We start from the raw sequence: 15,564 nt of genomic DNA, 5'->3' as shown, positions 1-15,564 counted from the left end.
CATTGCATTTGATTTGGGTCACATGAACCAAAATTGTCGATTCAAAGCTAAAAACTTAGCTAATTACTCGTCCCATGCTTTGCACCGACATATTTCGATTCGCGATTTCCAATCACTAGTGACATTACTTAGAGGAGATGTGATATAAGGAAAGAGATGGGTGCTATTGGACAACTATATTTATAGTTATAAAAAAAAAAAATTGATGAGGGGAAAAAAAAAGACGTCATAACATTATGTTTTATAAACCGAGAAATTATGGCAATAGTTCAAACGATATTTTTGCCGTAGCTACGACAAAAATCAAATTCTGGTTTAGTCCAATTGGGAGTTAAAAGGTGAAAGTTAGGCCACAACAATCTAAAGCTCAAGAACTAAGCTTACATTTGTCAAGCCATTTAAATGTAAGATTGCGTTTATTTTTTAGTTAAATTATTTTAAATGCAACACGTCTTAGATTAGTTGTGAATATTATACGGCAGAAAATTCATCGTTGAACTGAATGAAATTGCTTGAATAAAATAAGTTATAATTTAGATTATAAATGAACTGATCATAACATTTTATATTTGAGTTTTCTTTTTGAATTTTGAAATTTTTTCTTCGTTTGAAGAATACGACAGTCAAGAAATCTTTTCTTTATTTATATATTTTAATTTAAACAAACACGGGATAGAAACTCGGGGATAAACTTTGTGCAATATTTGTCGCGTGGCAAAACTATGACATAAATCTCGTTACATGATAATCACCGAGGTAAAGTAAAGTGCCAAATAATAAGAATACGAGCAAATATTCTCTTAGCTCTTGAATTTTGTCCCCATTGATAATTTTTTTAAAGAAATTGGATGTGAAATCAAGTGATTTTTTAAATTAAATTAAATTGAACTGAGTGAAATTGCTTGAACATAATAAGTAAGGGTTTAGAGTATCAAAAGTACTTATAAAAACTTAATTCAAATTTTCATGTAAATCCAATTTCCTTTTGGGAATTATTTTACATCTGAATAGTGTTATATGTGGAGAAACTTCTTTGTCTGTTTTCTTTTTAAATATAAACTAATAAGTAATAGACGCTTGGGGATGAAAAAATAAAGTTTATCACCTAAAATATATTGAAAAAAAGATTTCTCTTTATTCATATTTAAAATTTACATTCACTAGCACATAGATTTTTTGGGGTTTGACAAATCAATAAGCTAATAATTTAAGGTCAAACGTTGGAAACTATATCATGTGTCACCCCAAAATTTCGACAATATAATAGATAGATGCCTAATGACAATTAATCTCGACAACAGTGACATCACACTTCTTTTGAAATGGGAGAGCGTCGAGGGTCCGAACTTTACATCCTAATAAGGTGTAAAAAAATAAAAAATAAAAAAATAAAAAAATAAAAAATAATAAGGTGTAAAAATGTGATTAGGAGAACTGACAGAATTTATGTATAGTCTTTATCGAACAAATAGGTGTTGACTTTTATTATTAGAAATATTAACCTGAAATTTAGTTTTTACCTTTTTAGAAAACCTTTCCTACCCTAACATAATTGCATGTGAAAAGTACTTTATAAGTTGCAGACCATACATACGAAATGCAATAAACCCCTACACCTTTAATCGATTCATTCCAATCTTACACCCTTTTTCAAAAGGGTTAATACCTTGAAAAACCCCAAATTAGTACACTTGTGACAAATTTACTCCAAACTATTTTTTTGACCACAAAAAACCCCAAACTGGTATACATTTGACAAATTTACCCCAAACTAGTACACTTGTGACAAATTTACCCTCTGTTAGTTTTTGTTAAATTTTATTGTCAAATTATTAAGTTAAATGACACGTGACAATTGACTAGTATACCAATTTGGGATTTTACGATCCGTTTGTCAAAGTTTACATTTTTTATGATTTTTTTGTAGTATTAATTCAATTTAGCGAAGAGTATATTTATCACAAATTTATCAGTTTGGGGTTTTTTGCGGTCGACTAAATTAGTTTAGGGTAAATTTATCATAAATGTATCAATTTATGGTTTTTTATGGTCGACTCGGGAAATTTGTCACGTATATACCAATTTGATTTTTCACGGTCAAAAAAATAGTTTTGGGTAAATTTGTCAAAATGTCCAGTTTAGGGTTTTGGGAATATTAACCCTTTTCAAAAAGTGCAGTAGCCCTTCGGACAAATAATACCGACCCACGTGACATCTAACTTAACGCTTCACAACAACCCTAAAATGCAATTTCGAATATAAGTTCAGGACTTGACCGAACTTATCAATAGATATTTATGTCTTAAATCTTATCAATATAAAGATATGGAATTCGATAAAACTTTTCAGTAAAAAGTTTCTAACTTTTAATTAATCGAAAGGTTCAAGACTCGATTCCATCGATGCATTACCTTTAAGGCTCGCAACGCGATTTTTGCTGATCGTCAGTATTGTTCAAATTAATCTAGTACCAAATTCCATCTATACATATGTACATATATAAACATGTACACACGTGTCTCTATATATGTATATATATATGTGTGTGTATGTGTCTTGCGCAGACACAACTTACTTTCAAGATTTGACCCACAAGCACATATGTATTTATTTCCAACCATCTTTCGCCCTTTGAACATGGCCCGCCTTTTGACCAAAAAAAAAAAAAACATGGCCCGCCAAGCTTGCACGAACCGTCCCCATCAATCTCCCTCCAAATAGGAACCCCAACTTCCCCCATTTTCACCCCCCCAACATTCCACTCCCACCTAAATTATCTCTCCTCTCTCTCTCTCTCTCTCTCTCTCTCTCTCTCTGCCAATGGCGGGGCAGTCGCGGAAGTGGATGATCCTGGTGGCGACGACGTGGATACAGGCGTTCACGGGGACCAACTTCGACTTCTCGTCCTACTCGTCGGACCTGAAGACGGCCCTGGGGATCTCCCAGGTGCAGCTCAACTACCTGGCGGTGGCGTCCGACATGGGGAAGGCCTTCGGCTGGTGCTCCGGCGTGTCGCTCCGGTACCTCCCCCTCTGGGCCGTCATGTTCATGGCCGCCTTCATAGGCCTCTTCGGCTACGGCGTCCAGTGGCTCCTCATCCAGCAGATCATCTCCTTGCCTTATTTCCTGGTCCGTCTCCTCTCTCTCTCTCTCTCCCTTTGCTTTTTGCCTTTCGCATTCTCCTTCCACGCCCCGAAAATGCGGAGCCCCAGATTCCTATTTCAACGAGGGCCGATCATGGTCGTCTTCCTCGCAATTTTCTACTTCTTTTTCTTCCTTTTTTTTCTGGGTTTGTTTTCCGCGCTCGAGTTGTTCTGCGTCACTCGTTTATCCTGAGAACTAGGAAAGCCAATGATACGCCGGGACGTAGCCCTCGGAACGAGTGAACCTCCCACGGACACAAGGGCCACGTCCACAGCCGCATAAGTCGCCTGTGCTCTTTTTTCCCTGCCTTAGTCGTTAAGTCATTCTGATCAGTCGGTTTAATTGGCTGAGACGTGATAGGAAGACAAAGACGTACCTCTTCATTTTCTAATGGCTGTAAATGGTGAGTACTGTAAGGGCGTTGACGAAGTTTTGATAGACAACGACACATCGCTTCATTTCTTTTCCTGGCTAGAATATCGGCCTGAAATCAACGTCGGTACAGGCGTGCCAAAACAAGTTTAAGTATCCTTTTAGGGACGAATAGCCAGGTTTGGGCTTGATTCCGGAGCCCGGCTCGTCCAAACTTTAATATATTGGGATTTGAATGGTGGTTAACATAAAACCCGAACCCGAAAAGGTGTGACGATGATCCTGTTCCTTTTCAAACCCACTAAGGCTATGCTTATGCTACTGTCTTTAATTAACCATAAACAGAACAAACATTATGATAGTAGCTATGGCATAAATTAAGATAATTAGTCGTTACTTTTGTGAAATAATATTATCCGATTCAGAATATGTGCTGGGAGAAAGTTTTGATCAAGTGAGTTCCAATTGGATTAGACGTTTGGTCTTCTCATTTGAGGTGGATTCAGGGTTCCCTTGGGTTTGAGTTAGGTATGAGATTCGATCGGACATGTAGAATTCGGGTTTGGAAAGGGTCAACCACCTCCAACCTGCCCTGATTTCGGACCTTGATCGCAGAGTAATTTAAGTAGATTAGCGCCGGTTGGGGCAAAAGAAGGTGATAACCATCTATCTTAATATAAATTACATTTCAAAGTGTACTTACGACGCTTGACAAGCTCCAACTAATATTCTTCAGAATCATTCACTTAGCATGCAGTTTCTGTTCTTCAGCAAAAATCAAACCTGGCATAGATTCATACGTCCTGTAAGATCAACCCTCGGTATGGATTTAAGAGTACTAACAAAAGGGTCAGTTTAGAGTTCACACCATCATGGATGGCCGTGCACGGGAACACCATGTCGATGTATGCTCAACCTCGACTCGGTGTCTGCGCACTATAGCGCGGCTTTAGTTAAATCAAGTCGGCCATCCATCCCTTTGTCTGTTTAGAAGCTTATTTGTGTGGGAAAATACATAATCCCATTCCGATTTTGGCTATAGAAGCTTGCCTCACCTACACAATGTTCAGCTTTACCCCTTGTTTGTATTAATGCCATGAATTGCTGGATGTCGATTGCTTTTTCGGTCTGCGTTTTTGCATCTACATATCAAAAGGGAGGTACATGAACCAAAAATTCTTGAAGCACCCATGACAAAGGATGTGACTTTTAGCAAGGCATCTGCCATTCTCATCTGCCATTCCTCAAAAGAGGCCCATGGTCCAAAAGGTACCTTTATGCATATTTTACGAGGAATGGATATCAGCAGACATGAACTGTAGATTATCTTCTAATAGTCTTGTAGGACCTGCCTGCAGTTGAGGACCCACTAACGATCTCAAGAAACTTTAACCAAGCTTTTCTCATCTGAAATTACACCGACCTCATGTTTGCCGTTTGTAGATGTATAATAGAATTGCATAGACGAGAGCCCTTTGGAATTCTATGTGAGCATGGACTTAAAGATAGCAAGGACCGTACATGTTAAAGACTTAAGTCTGTTCCGCCGGATATGGAAGCTAACGTCGTTGCATTGTGAATGATGCAGGTGTTTTTCCTGTCTTTGCTGGCTGGTTGTAGCATCTGCTGGTTCAACACGGTATGCTACGTTTTGTGCATCGGGAACTTCCAATCAAACAGGGCACTAGCATTAGCCCTCACCATCAGCTTCAACGGCGTAAGTGCTGCTCTATACACTCTCATAGCCAACGCAATAGACCCTGATGACGACACCCTCTATCTGTTCCTAAATGCCCTCGTCCCTCTCTTTATTTCGGGTGTCACCTTACTCCCAGTCCTCCGCCAACCGCCGCCTCAGCAGCTCCCACCTGATGCCATCAAACGCGACTCGCGCATCTTCCTCTTTCTCAATGGTGTGGCCGTCCTCACTGGCCTTTACCTCCTCCTCCTCAACCCATTCTCATATGTTTCATACCGAGCACGTCTCCTCCTAGCGGGGGCCATTCTCCTCCTTGTCCTTCCCCTATGCCTCCCCGGCATAGTGTATGCTCGAGATTGGGCCCAACGTGTCATCAGTTCAAGAATAAGTCTCAATGGGTCGACTTTCGGTCTTGTAAACGTTGATGACCTCGAGCTTCATAAGGAACTGATTGGAAGTGAGCCAGCAGGGATCAATGCTCCAACGAACGGGAATGGGAACAGAAGTATATTCATTCTACGAGCTGAAGATGGGTGTTGTGGAAATGTGATGGAAAAGGATCAGTTGACAGTTTTGGGCGAGGAGCACTCGGCTAGGCTGCTTGTGCGCCGGTGGGACTTCTGGTTGTACTATCTGGCTTATTTGTGTGGGGGAACAATTGGGTTGGTGTACAGCAACAATCTAGGGCAAATTTCGCAATCCCTTGGATTCGGCACTCAGACTAGTGCATTTGTCACTCTCTACTCATCTTGCTCTTTCTTTGGTCGTCTGCTTGCAGCTGGCCCGGACTTCCTGCGTGAGTACGTACTTACCAGAATACAATTGCTATTCACTGTAATGCATGTATTCTACTTGTTAAGAACCCATAGAAACGCATTATCATGTAGAGAGAAGTTCCGTTTCTGGTTTTCTGTACATGACAAAATCATTTAGCTACTCCAAAAGACCATAAATTTAACACATACACATCATCACCGTGAATGCAATTTTGATAGAGGTCATTAAGGGAGGTAGGCTACTCATGTCTCAGCATAAAGTTCTTCTTGATTATATGTCAACTGACCTTGTCCAAGTTCCCAATTGCAGCAAGATATACTTTGCAAGGACTGGGTGGCTTGCCATAGCACTAGTTCCAACACCAATCGCTTTCGTTTTGCTAGCAACATCAGGTAATGAGACAATTCTGCGCACTGGTACCGGCTTGATTGGGCTGAGTTCTGGCTTCGTATTCTCAGCTGCAGTCTCAGTGACATCCGAGTTGTTTGGGCCAAATAGTGCTGGGGTCAACCACAACATCCTCATCACCAACATTCCAATAGGTTCACTCCTCTACGGCCTTCTTGCAGCTCTTGTATATGATGCCGGTGCAGAGACCACAGCACGCGAAAGCATGCTTGGTGACGCTACGATATGCATGGGTAGGAAATGTTATCAGCAGACATTTATATGGTGGGCCTGTATCTCAATGGTGGGTCTAGCTTCCAGCATATTGCTCTTCCTACGAACCAAGCCTGCTTATGACCGGTTTGAGAGGAACAGAAATAGAACAGAATTTTCTTAGCTCCTGCTTCTGAAGAATTTTTTTTTGGCAGTGGGATATATAGATGTGATGGATATAGCCAGCTCAATGAAGCACGATTGAAAATCTTCATCACCCTTGAGTGATGGAGAAATCAACTCAACCATGTATAAATACCAGAATGAGTGAGAAAGTTTACTGTTGACAGTCCTCAGATCTCCTAGTGAGCCACACTACTAAGGAGCTGCATGACCAGCTGCCCATTCCTTAGTCACACGTATTTAGCATTACAATTTTGTGTAACCATGGTCTCAGAAATCACAAAGCCTAATTAACATCCTCCACGATTTACTTGGGTGAATTGAACTGTCTAATGCAAATGATAACAAATCATATTGAATTGATCATATCCCTCCTATCGAGTTGCAAAATCAACACAAAAAACACCCAGATATATCTTTTCAAGTCAAGAAAGTTATCAGCAGAACAAGATTCATGGCTGGCATTCCTCATTGAGACTGTTAATGCTCAATCAATCAATACGAAGATAAGAAGAAGACAGTTTAATTAGGTTGAGTAGAAGAACAGGACAAATTTATTTACAATGTCTAACAGGCTCAGTAATACTACATGAGCGATTCTCCTTAAAAAAGTTCTGTTACAATAACAACTGAGACAAGATATCTAGCAGCTAAAAAGCCAGGAGGGGCATTATAAGGATAGTAATGTGGTACATGAGGCAGTAAAAGATACATCTAGCTGACATAAGGGCTTTCCTACTCAATGACGATGGGAGCACCTGCCGTCTCACCACTGATCTTGCCCAGCAATTCAGCTGGGAAGTCACTTCTGAGAATTTGAACCTTAAAGGTCACTTTTGTACTTAAACACTCCATGAGTTCAAACACACATGCATCCCCAGCCTTAAGATGATTGTCATCTACAAATTGTTTCCAACTGTAATCGAACCTTTTTGTTTTCGTATACAGCATAACATTCCATGTCTTGTCCTTATAAGCTAGAACCGTTTGCGTGTCCTGTGACGGCAGCAGCGAATGCATTCTGGAAGGAATGAACTGCATACCAAAGGAAAACCACACAGACCAGCCAAAGGATTAAGTCAATAGCTTAGTGATCTAGCTGCTAGTTCATACTGAAGAATCTTCAAGCAAGAGAACCTCCCTTTTAAATTGAGCTCTTACCAATAACTCAAGGACCATTAGAGAAACAGAAAGTGGAGTACAAGTTTTCTAGCAAAACAAATTTTTTTTACAGCAGAGAAATGACTACGAAATTACATGATGGATGAAATGCCAGACGAAGCAACGACAATAACTGGTGGCTACTATTACTAATACCAATCACAAGAAAGGGCTAAGACAAAGAGATATCATGGCTTGAAGATTCCCAATGCATCTCGTAAGGATTTCGTAACATCACAACCTCGAGAAATTCCCATTTGAAAAAGCAGCCTTATCATCAACCCACTATCGTCGCGGAGCCATTAATGAGACCGCGCTAGTTACCAGATTATAACGGGGTTGAACGTGTGACTTTGTAAGAATAACATCGAAGAACGGTTTCCCCGAGAGCGGCCAGTAGTCATCTTCTTGCCTTCCACTCATATTGCCTCGCAAGGGAAGCGAAAGCACACCTGCAAGATGAAGCTGCTAAGAAATTCTTCCACCACAGAGCACCATAAGCTTTTCACAAGCGCAGAAACTACGAGCAGGAACAGAAGAGGAACGGAGCACAAGAACCCATCAGGGAAAGCGTAAATCAAATCGAGTCGAGAGAGCTCAACACAATGCAATTGCTCAAAACGTTTCGTCCTTCGGCCATTGTAAACCCCAACACTGTGAGTCAGGAAACTGAGAACAGTCCACCTAGCCATGCCACCAACACTATGCTTGCCAGTCACTCTAGTTTAAACTGGGGTTGGACTTTACTACCATACCAGAGCCAAACCAGGTCCGCCTCAGTCCCCTTTCATCTCTCACGCGCCGTGCTCTGGTTTTGCAACCCAAATGGGAGCGTCCGAAGTCTCCCTCCCCCACGTCCCCTGTCCACGAATTTCAATGGACCCAACATTGATTTGGCGTCCCTTCGCCTACCCTTCTAAGCTTTCGTGTCGAGCATTCTAAAACCAGGCCAGGGCAGAGGGTCTCGCGTCGACATTCTCGGCTCGAAGAAGTACACAGAAATGCGGAATACCTGCCGGGTCGAGCACAGGGGTTCGCGCCGTCGACGGAGAAGAGGATCGCGGGGCTAGGGGGCTTCACGTCTTCGGCTTCTGGCTTCTTTGGAATTCGCGGCGGGTCGCCGTCGGAGTCGGAGGAGGAGCACCGCCGAGCGGAGCGCGGCGAGCGAAGCGTCGAGGACGGTACGTGCAGAGAGGACGCGTGTTGCTGTTTTACGGAGCCCCCCGTTCAATGGCTACGATTGCGTTGAACTAAATCAACGGTGTAATATTTTTTTGTTCTTCTGTAATTAGGCTTCGAGTCAATTAATGATTATACGTCAACTTCCCGGTGAAAATAGCACTAAATATTTTTTATTCATTCACGAGCTATAAATTATTTAAGATTATTTTTTTATATGTACGGAAGATTTTATGCCTTTTCTTTTTTTTTCTCAAAAGACTTTCGAAGATTTGGGAAAATTTTTCCTTTCTTCTCTCCTAAAAAGTTTCGGAAATCTTTAAAATTTTTCACTTGAATTTTTTATTACCCTTTTTTGGGGTTGGAAGGTTAAATATGACAAAAAAAAAATTAAAAAAATTAAATGAAATTGCTAGAAAGTGTTTGTTAATGAGAAAATTTCGTGATAAAAGAAAATATTTTCTGGCGAAATCCATTTCTCAGAAAATGTCGTCCTCTTTTAGGCCGAGGAATTCATTATTTGAATAGTATACATATTCTCTTCGACCATAAATGATTTCCAGTTAATTGATTATTTTCAACAAACCAAACACACGAAAGGTCAAAAAATTAAATAGTGGAAAATAATTTACTCATACAAACACATCCTCAAAAAATAATGGGAATATCAGACATTATTTACTTTTTTTCACCTTTAACTTTTAGCCTTTCTTTTTATCCTAATAGGAAATTTTAAATTTCATATTTTTAATTAATTGTAAACTATCCTTGAGAGTACAATATAATATGGTCAGATGGGAGAAACATCGTTCTCCATTCCACACCCCAATCACGAAAATTGTTGACCTCATCCGAACTACTTAGATCTAGTGCATGTCATCCGGTATGTGGACCTCATGAAATTCATGTGTCCTCATACATTTATTTATAATTTCTCGAATTCCTATGTGTGTGGACTCATACGAAATTTGTATCCTCATACATTTATTTATAACTTGACCCGGCGCCTATGTCCTAAAGCTCATCAGCTTCAAACATTTTTACTGATGATAGACCAAAAGAAAAAAAAAAAAAAAGGCAAGAGTTTGCAACTTGAGCAGATCTTAGTCGACCGTTGAAACTCAGGTCATCCACTCTTCTCAGTGGATAGAGAGTATAGACAATTAGACAAGGTACATCCAACTATGTAGAGGCAACAGAAAATTAGGCTTGAACTGCCTGCCATAAGCAAAAGTTCTACTTTGCATACTCATTATGGCACCTTCGATAGGGCATCCGTCCATTTCAGACGTGACAAACCAATCGGCTTATGACATAAACAACGCTCGAGCAATGAGTTCTTTATATGCACCAAATCACCATGAAATGTGTACAGGCACAATGTATCCGGATCTGGCATGAAATTGTAAAAGAGAAGCCCAGCTGCATATCTTTATCTGCACCAAATTAACATGAAATGCATAGAGGCACAAGGTATCCAGCTCTGCCTTGAAATTGTAAAAGAGAAGCCAAGCTGCATATCTTGTGCAGCCCCGGTTTGAGCAGAGATATACAGATTTTTGATTTCTCACCGACTGATATTGAGATTATCATCAAAATCAAGTAGTATCACTATGAGTAGCTAGCTTCGTGTGGATGCAGGCCTCACCGCCTGAAGTAGTATACAGATCTTCATTGGTCAAAATTCTTGCTTTAGAAGTCAAATCTCCTAGTAGTACTTGTGTTCCTTGGCAATTTGAATTCAACCAAGACAAGGAGAAAAATACTTGTGACATTCTGTCAAGAAGCAGTCAGACACCATATCAAATGTACTTCCAATCAAAGATCAATCCAACATTGTCATTGCATGAATGAATCACTTCACAAGATGCTATTCCGATTGCCTGACAAAGGCAACATTACAATCCAAGAATCCATACAATCAGCAGATTCTTCAACTAATTCAAACAGGCGCCCATCGACCAACTTTGGGACAAAACACATCTCATGGACAAAGTATCAGAGTTTTATTTGACTATCATTGACCTGCAAAGCAAAAATTAAAGATGACTGCAAATACAATCAAAGGCCAAAGACTGAAAGCTACAGGCAGAGACTGACTGCTTCAAAACCCTAGCTCTTCTTTTCACCTTCTTGATTCTTAGCTTTCTTAGCAGATGTTGCCTGGAGAATACAGGAAAGTCCCAAATATAGCGAGGGCAGATCCGAGTGCATTCAAGGAGCCGAACCGGGTTCCTGAATACCAAACAGTCGATATAATCACCACCACTCTCTTCATTGTATTTCCAACCGAGAAAGTCAGCGGGGCTGATATCGTCGAGGGCTTGGTAAGAGGATTGGTTGTAAAGATGGTAAGAACACACCCAGCAACACCCAAAAGTAAAATGTGGATGATTTTCAACAGTTGCGATGGCCTTGTGGTAACCTTGCACCCATTGAGACTTCGACGAAACCGCAACCGGAAACAGATAGAACAGCGAAATGATACTAATCCATCCATACAAGTTCAAACCCATTAACTTCTTTGAAGTTCTGCAAGCTCTTTCTTGAGTAAATGTTTCTCAGCACAAACCCGACATTGCTGATCATGGCACCCGACAAGCCTCCGAAATTGAAGGGAAACTTCAGTGACTGCAGCAAGCGAACAACCGAACACGATCGGAAGGATCGAAAGCCACACGGCCAGAGGGGTACGAATCGCCGAGGAACGAAGAGAATATGACCGAGAAGACGGGCTCGGCCGACTTGATGACGTGCGTAGAACGACACGGCGACCTTCGAGAACGACACGCAAGCCGAAATGTGCCCGATGGTGTGGAACAGGGGCAGGCCCGAGCAACGCGACGATGAAGGGGCTTGGAGATTTTCGGGCGAGGCTGCAATTTCAGGGACCAGAGGACGAACATCCAGACGGAGCCGACGAAGAGCTGGAAGGGAGGCGAGGAACCAAGGGTAGGGGAACACGTTCAGGGCCTTCTTGTTGTAGATATTGAAGACGATGTTCTGGAAGTACCAGAGCCCGAAGATGACGCCGAGCTGGAGGTCTTGTTCGGTTGACATCGCCGCTTCCGCCTCGGCTCCGGCGCGGCCCGGCTTCGCCTCGCCCTCCGGCTGGCTTCCGGCCCGCCTTGGGGACGAAAGTCAGGACGGCAACCCATTGCGGAGCGAGACGAATCGATCGAAGGCGGGGCTTTTGGGCTCGGATCTGGATCTGAGAACAGGTCGCGCAGAGAACCCAAGTAGGTAAGCGCAAATCTGAGCTCGGCAGTTCCAAGAGCCGGAGCTCCGCCACATCTCGTCCGCCGCCGAGAAGCGAAGACGGGAGCGGGCGTCTGTCGGCTTCTGCCCAGAGAGCGTGGAGGCATTTATGGGGCGATTGCCCGCGGCGGCTGGATGTGGAGACAGCGACGGGAGGAGGGAGAGAGATTCATGCTCAGCATCTTCGAAACCTCGACAAGATACGAGGAAGGAAGAGAGAGAAAGAGGAAGAGAGAGAGAGAGAGTGATCCGGTTTGGATTCCACATCAAGATTGATTTGATTGAAGACAAGATCTTTCTATACGAAGAAGCTTTACTTATGGAAACCAAGATTTCGTTTGTATGGGCGATCGGAATCAATTTGGGATTTTACCTTTGTCACTCAACGGCTACCAAATCTTCTAAGATACGAGCTGTCCAATGGGTATATTGGAAGACGATTCTCCGGGATGCTGTCCAACGGTAGTTTGGAAGTGGAGGAGTATTTAAGGAGATCATGGACCGATGAGCAAGTAAGAGACGGAGCGTAGAATTTATAATTCCAAAGTCTAAGCGACTTTAGATCATATACTTGTCTCTTGAGAGCTTAAACGTTTGTAATCGTGAGAGAAATACCAAGAGAGTGACTTAGTGAGATAGTGTGATCTACTACTAAGTGTTTGCACTCGGAGTTGTAATCTCTTGTTGATTGCATAGTGGAATCCAGCCAAGAAGGCTGTTATCGTGAGAGAGTGGACGTAGGCTTGGATTAAGCCGAACCACTATAATTCTTGTGTTTTTATTCTCTTCCCTAACTCCTTTATTTTGTTCATACTAGCACTCTCAGAGTTCCAATCAAAACAAGGCACAACCGCACCGAGGGGCGCTTCAAGCGGTATAACAGAATAAATTTGCGAGTTGAGTCGTCTGAAAAACCATCTCTACAATGACAAACAAGCATGAGAGGCCTCTTGCATTTTCATCTACTATTGGAAAAGCTCCCCTCGATGACATATTTAAGATGTACACAGAAAATGCGAGAATCTCGCTTGTTTTCCAGGGCGTACAAGAGACGACTCTAGATCCAATAAATAATAAACGTATAAATCTACTAACAAAACGGCCCCATTCAACTATAAGACTAAGGTATGTACAATTCAGATTTCATCTCTGATGCGTCTCATCGGTATGTCAAGTTCCCTTTCTTTCTGGCAAAGTCCTCGAATGTAAACATACTTGGGATCTAACTCGTAATCATCTTCATTGTGACAAAAATCGGCTTCGTCCTTGCAATCAGCTTTGTTGATAATCTCAAGCCCCACATTCAGGTATCTGGAGTACTCGTTGATACCCTGATACAGACTCTGATAACCCTTGAATGCAAGGATCTATTCAGGCACATCATTGGTGACACTATCAATGCCTTGCCGTGCAGAAATGACCCTGTCCAGGGTCTGATCAGGCACCGTGATTCCAGCGGTCTCCATGTCTGCAACAATGGCTACTGCAGCATCCAATTCTCCAAGGTCAAGACACAGTGAAATGATTTCGTCATATAGAGGACTGCAAAAGAAGAGGGAAACCATTTTTTATAAGGTGGATATTACAGCCTCTTTTGCTCCTTCAAGTATCTAAGCATCCATTATAGTTCCCCATACTTGGCATGATTTCGTCATGCTAGTCCAACAGAAGAAAAGCTCATTTCGAATTATTTCCTACTAAAGAAGCATGGAACGTGTTAGTATTTAACATGTTCACGTATTTTCCTCTGTCCATTCCTTTTCATCTAACAAAAATACAAACATGCATGTATTGAGGCACTTTCTGCTCCCCTCAATAACATAGAGATGGTAAATGTGTAAAGAAAAATCACCTACTCTTTTCATGCTAGTTAATCTTGACCCTAAAATCAGACGAATTTGAAGAGAGTATCCCACATGTCAAGTAGCCAAAATTTCAAATAAGGCCATGAAACCCACACGTGATTGATTTAAGAAATCCATTTCAATAAACTTTCAAGAGATTTATGATGTTGAATGCGTTGGTACTCCATGAATATAATATACCCTGCTCTACATCAAAAGAAGCAATGGGACCACATAAATAATTTCTGTTTCTATTTCAGAAACTGAGAAGCTAAAAATTTCAGCTTCTGATTTATTTAATTTCTCTATTTTTGGAATAGAAATCCGTTTCAGAAATAGAGAAATTAAATTGCGTTAGTAAACGAATTTCTGTTCTAAACCTATTCCGGGAACAAAGAAACAGAGAAATCGAGAAACGAAATTTTATCATACGCACCCCTCAATCAGGGACGTTTCAGGTACCAATCTGGCCAAGTTAGAGCTTTCGGGATGATTGCGGGAGGCTTTGGCATTACTCCAATGTTCCAGGTCAATTCTCTTGGTCACAATGTGAATTGCATCAGTAGTTTTGCGGCATTGACATATAATCTTCCTCAGGTATCAAATATTACCTTCTTATGAGGTTTCATTTCACTCTGTTCCTCATTACAGGTTGCTTGGGCAATACTAGAAAACCCAAAAGACAAGATGAAGGTGCACCTTATCTATGCGAATGTGACTTATGAGGACATTCTTTTGAGGGTAATTGACTATCCTTTGTAAGAGTTTTCTTTATATGGGCTACATTAATCAAGATTGTAATTACCGTTTTACGGTGTTGGTCTAATAAGGTAAGGCATAAAGTTTCTTAACAGTCGAATATGGGCCTGGCTTGTGTGGGTCGAGTTGGGCCTGGCCCGTGATGAGAGGGCCCGTCTAAAACTCTATAAATAGCGCAAAGGTCCCTCCTCTAGCCCTCACTCTTCCAAAATTCTCTCTCAACTCACATAAGGTAATCTGTGAGTGACGGTCTCATCGAGCCAAGAACCGAGGGTCATAGAGGAGAAGATCTTTAGCATTAAAGGCTCAAATTGCTATGGTTCTGCTCCAAGAACGATGAAGTCAAAATCAGGTACACAAATCTTCGTCTTCCCCTTCAGGATGTTCGATTTTCTAGCTATGTTGATCTTGGGAAGCCGTTTAGACGGCCTACATTTGGTATTAGAGCCTGCATAAACTAGAACTCAAACATAGGGAGCTGTTTTGAAGAATTTATTCGCATGAAACTTAATTTTGACCATATAATCGGATTAATCTTGCTGAGCTGAGAGTTTTCATAGGTAGCATGTCTCTGACAGTGGCCGAATT

General features: G+C 41.5%; 2 protein-coding genes and 1 pseudogene across 4 annotated transcripts; 1 reads left to right on the top strand and 2 right to left on the bottom strand.

The window, feature by feature from the left end:
• Positions 1 to 2,742: 2,742 nt before the first annotated feature.
• LOC104444528 (protein NUCLEAR FUSION DEFECTIVE 4) lies at positions 2,743 to 6,869 on the top strand. Of its 3 annotated transcripts, none has more exons than XM_018874760.2 (3): positions 2,743 to 3,129; positions 5,105 to 6,011; positions 6,302 to 6,487. In XM_018874760.2, the coding sequence occupies exons 1-3, from the start codon at positions 2,821 to 2,823 to the stop codon at positions 6,337 to 6,339; spliced, it is 1,254 nt and encodes a 417-aa protein (XP_018730305.2). In that variant the 5' UTR covers positions 2,743 to 2,820; the 3' UTR covers positions 6,340 to 6,487. The 3 variants fall into 3 exon arrangements, with proteins under 3 accessions (XP_018730305.2, XP_018730304.2, XP_010056519.2); XM_018874759.2 differs by having other exon boundaries at positions 2,745 to 3,129; positions 5,105 to 6,015; positions 6,302 to 6,869; XM_010058217.3 differs by lacking the exon at positions 2,743 to 3,129 and adding an exon at positions 3,683 to 4,785 and having other exon boundaries at positions 5,105 to 6,015; positions 6,302 to 6,869.
• A 437-nt stretch (positions 6,870 to 7,306) lies between these two features.
• Positions 7,307 to 9,033, bottom strand: LOC104444529 (B3 domain-containing protein Os04g0386900). The gene is made up of 3 exons (XM_010058218.3): positions 8,949 to 9,033; positions 8,261 to 8,388; positions 7,307 to 7,810 (listed from the first exon to the last, which is right to left on the bottom strand). Exons 2-3 carry the CDS (start codon positions 8,357 to 8,359, stop codon positions 7,511 to 7,513), a joined length of 399 nt encoding a protein of 132 aa, XP_010056520.2. The 5' UTR covers positions 8,360 to 8,388; positions 8,949 to 9,033; the 3' UTR covers positions 7,307 to 7,510.
• Positions 9,034 to 11,227: 2,194 nt separating this feature from the next.
• LOC120292594 lies at positions 11,228 to 12,175 on the bottom strand (annotated as a pseudogene).
• Positions 12,176 to 15,564: the final 3,389 nt, after the last annotated feature.

Source organism: Eucalyptus grandis, chromosome 4 (assembly GCF_016545825.1).
Source record: "Eucalyptus grandis isolate ANBG69807.140 chromosome 4, ASM1654582v1, whole genome shotgun sequence".
In the NCBI taxonomy this organism is placed as follows: Eukaryota; Viridiplantae; Streptophyta; class Magnoliopsida; order Myrtales; family Myrtaceae; genus Eucalyptus; species Eucalyptus grandis.
This window is presented reverse-complemented; position numbering and strand designations above follow the sequence as displayed.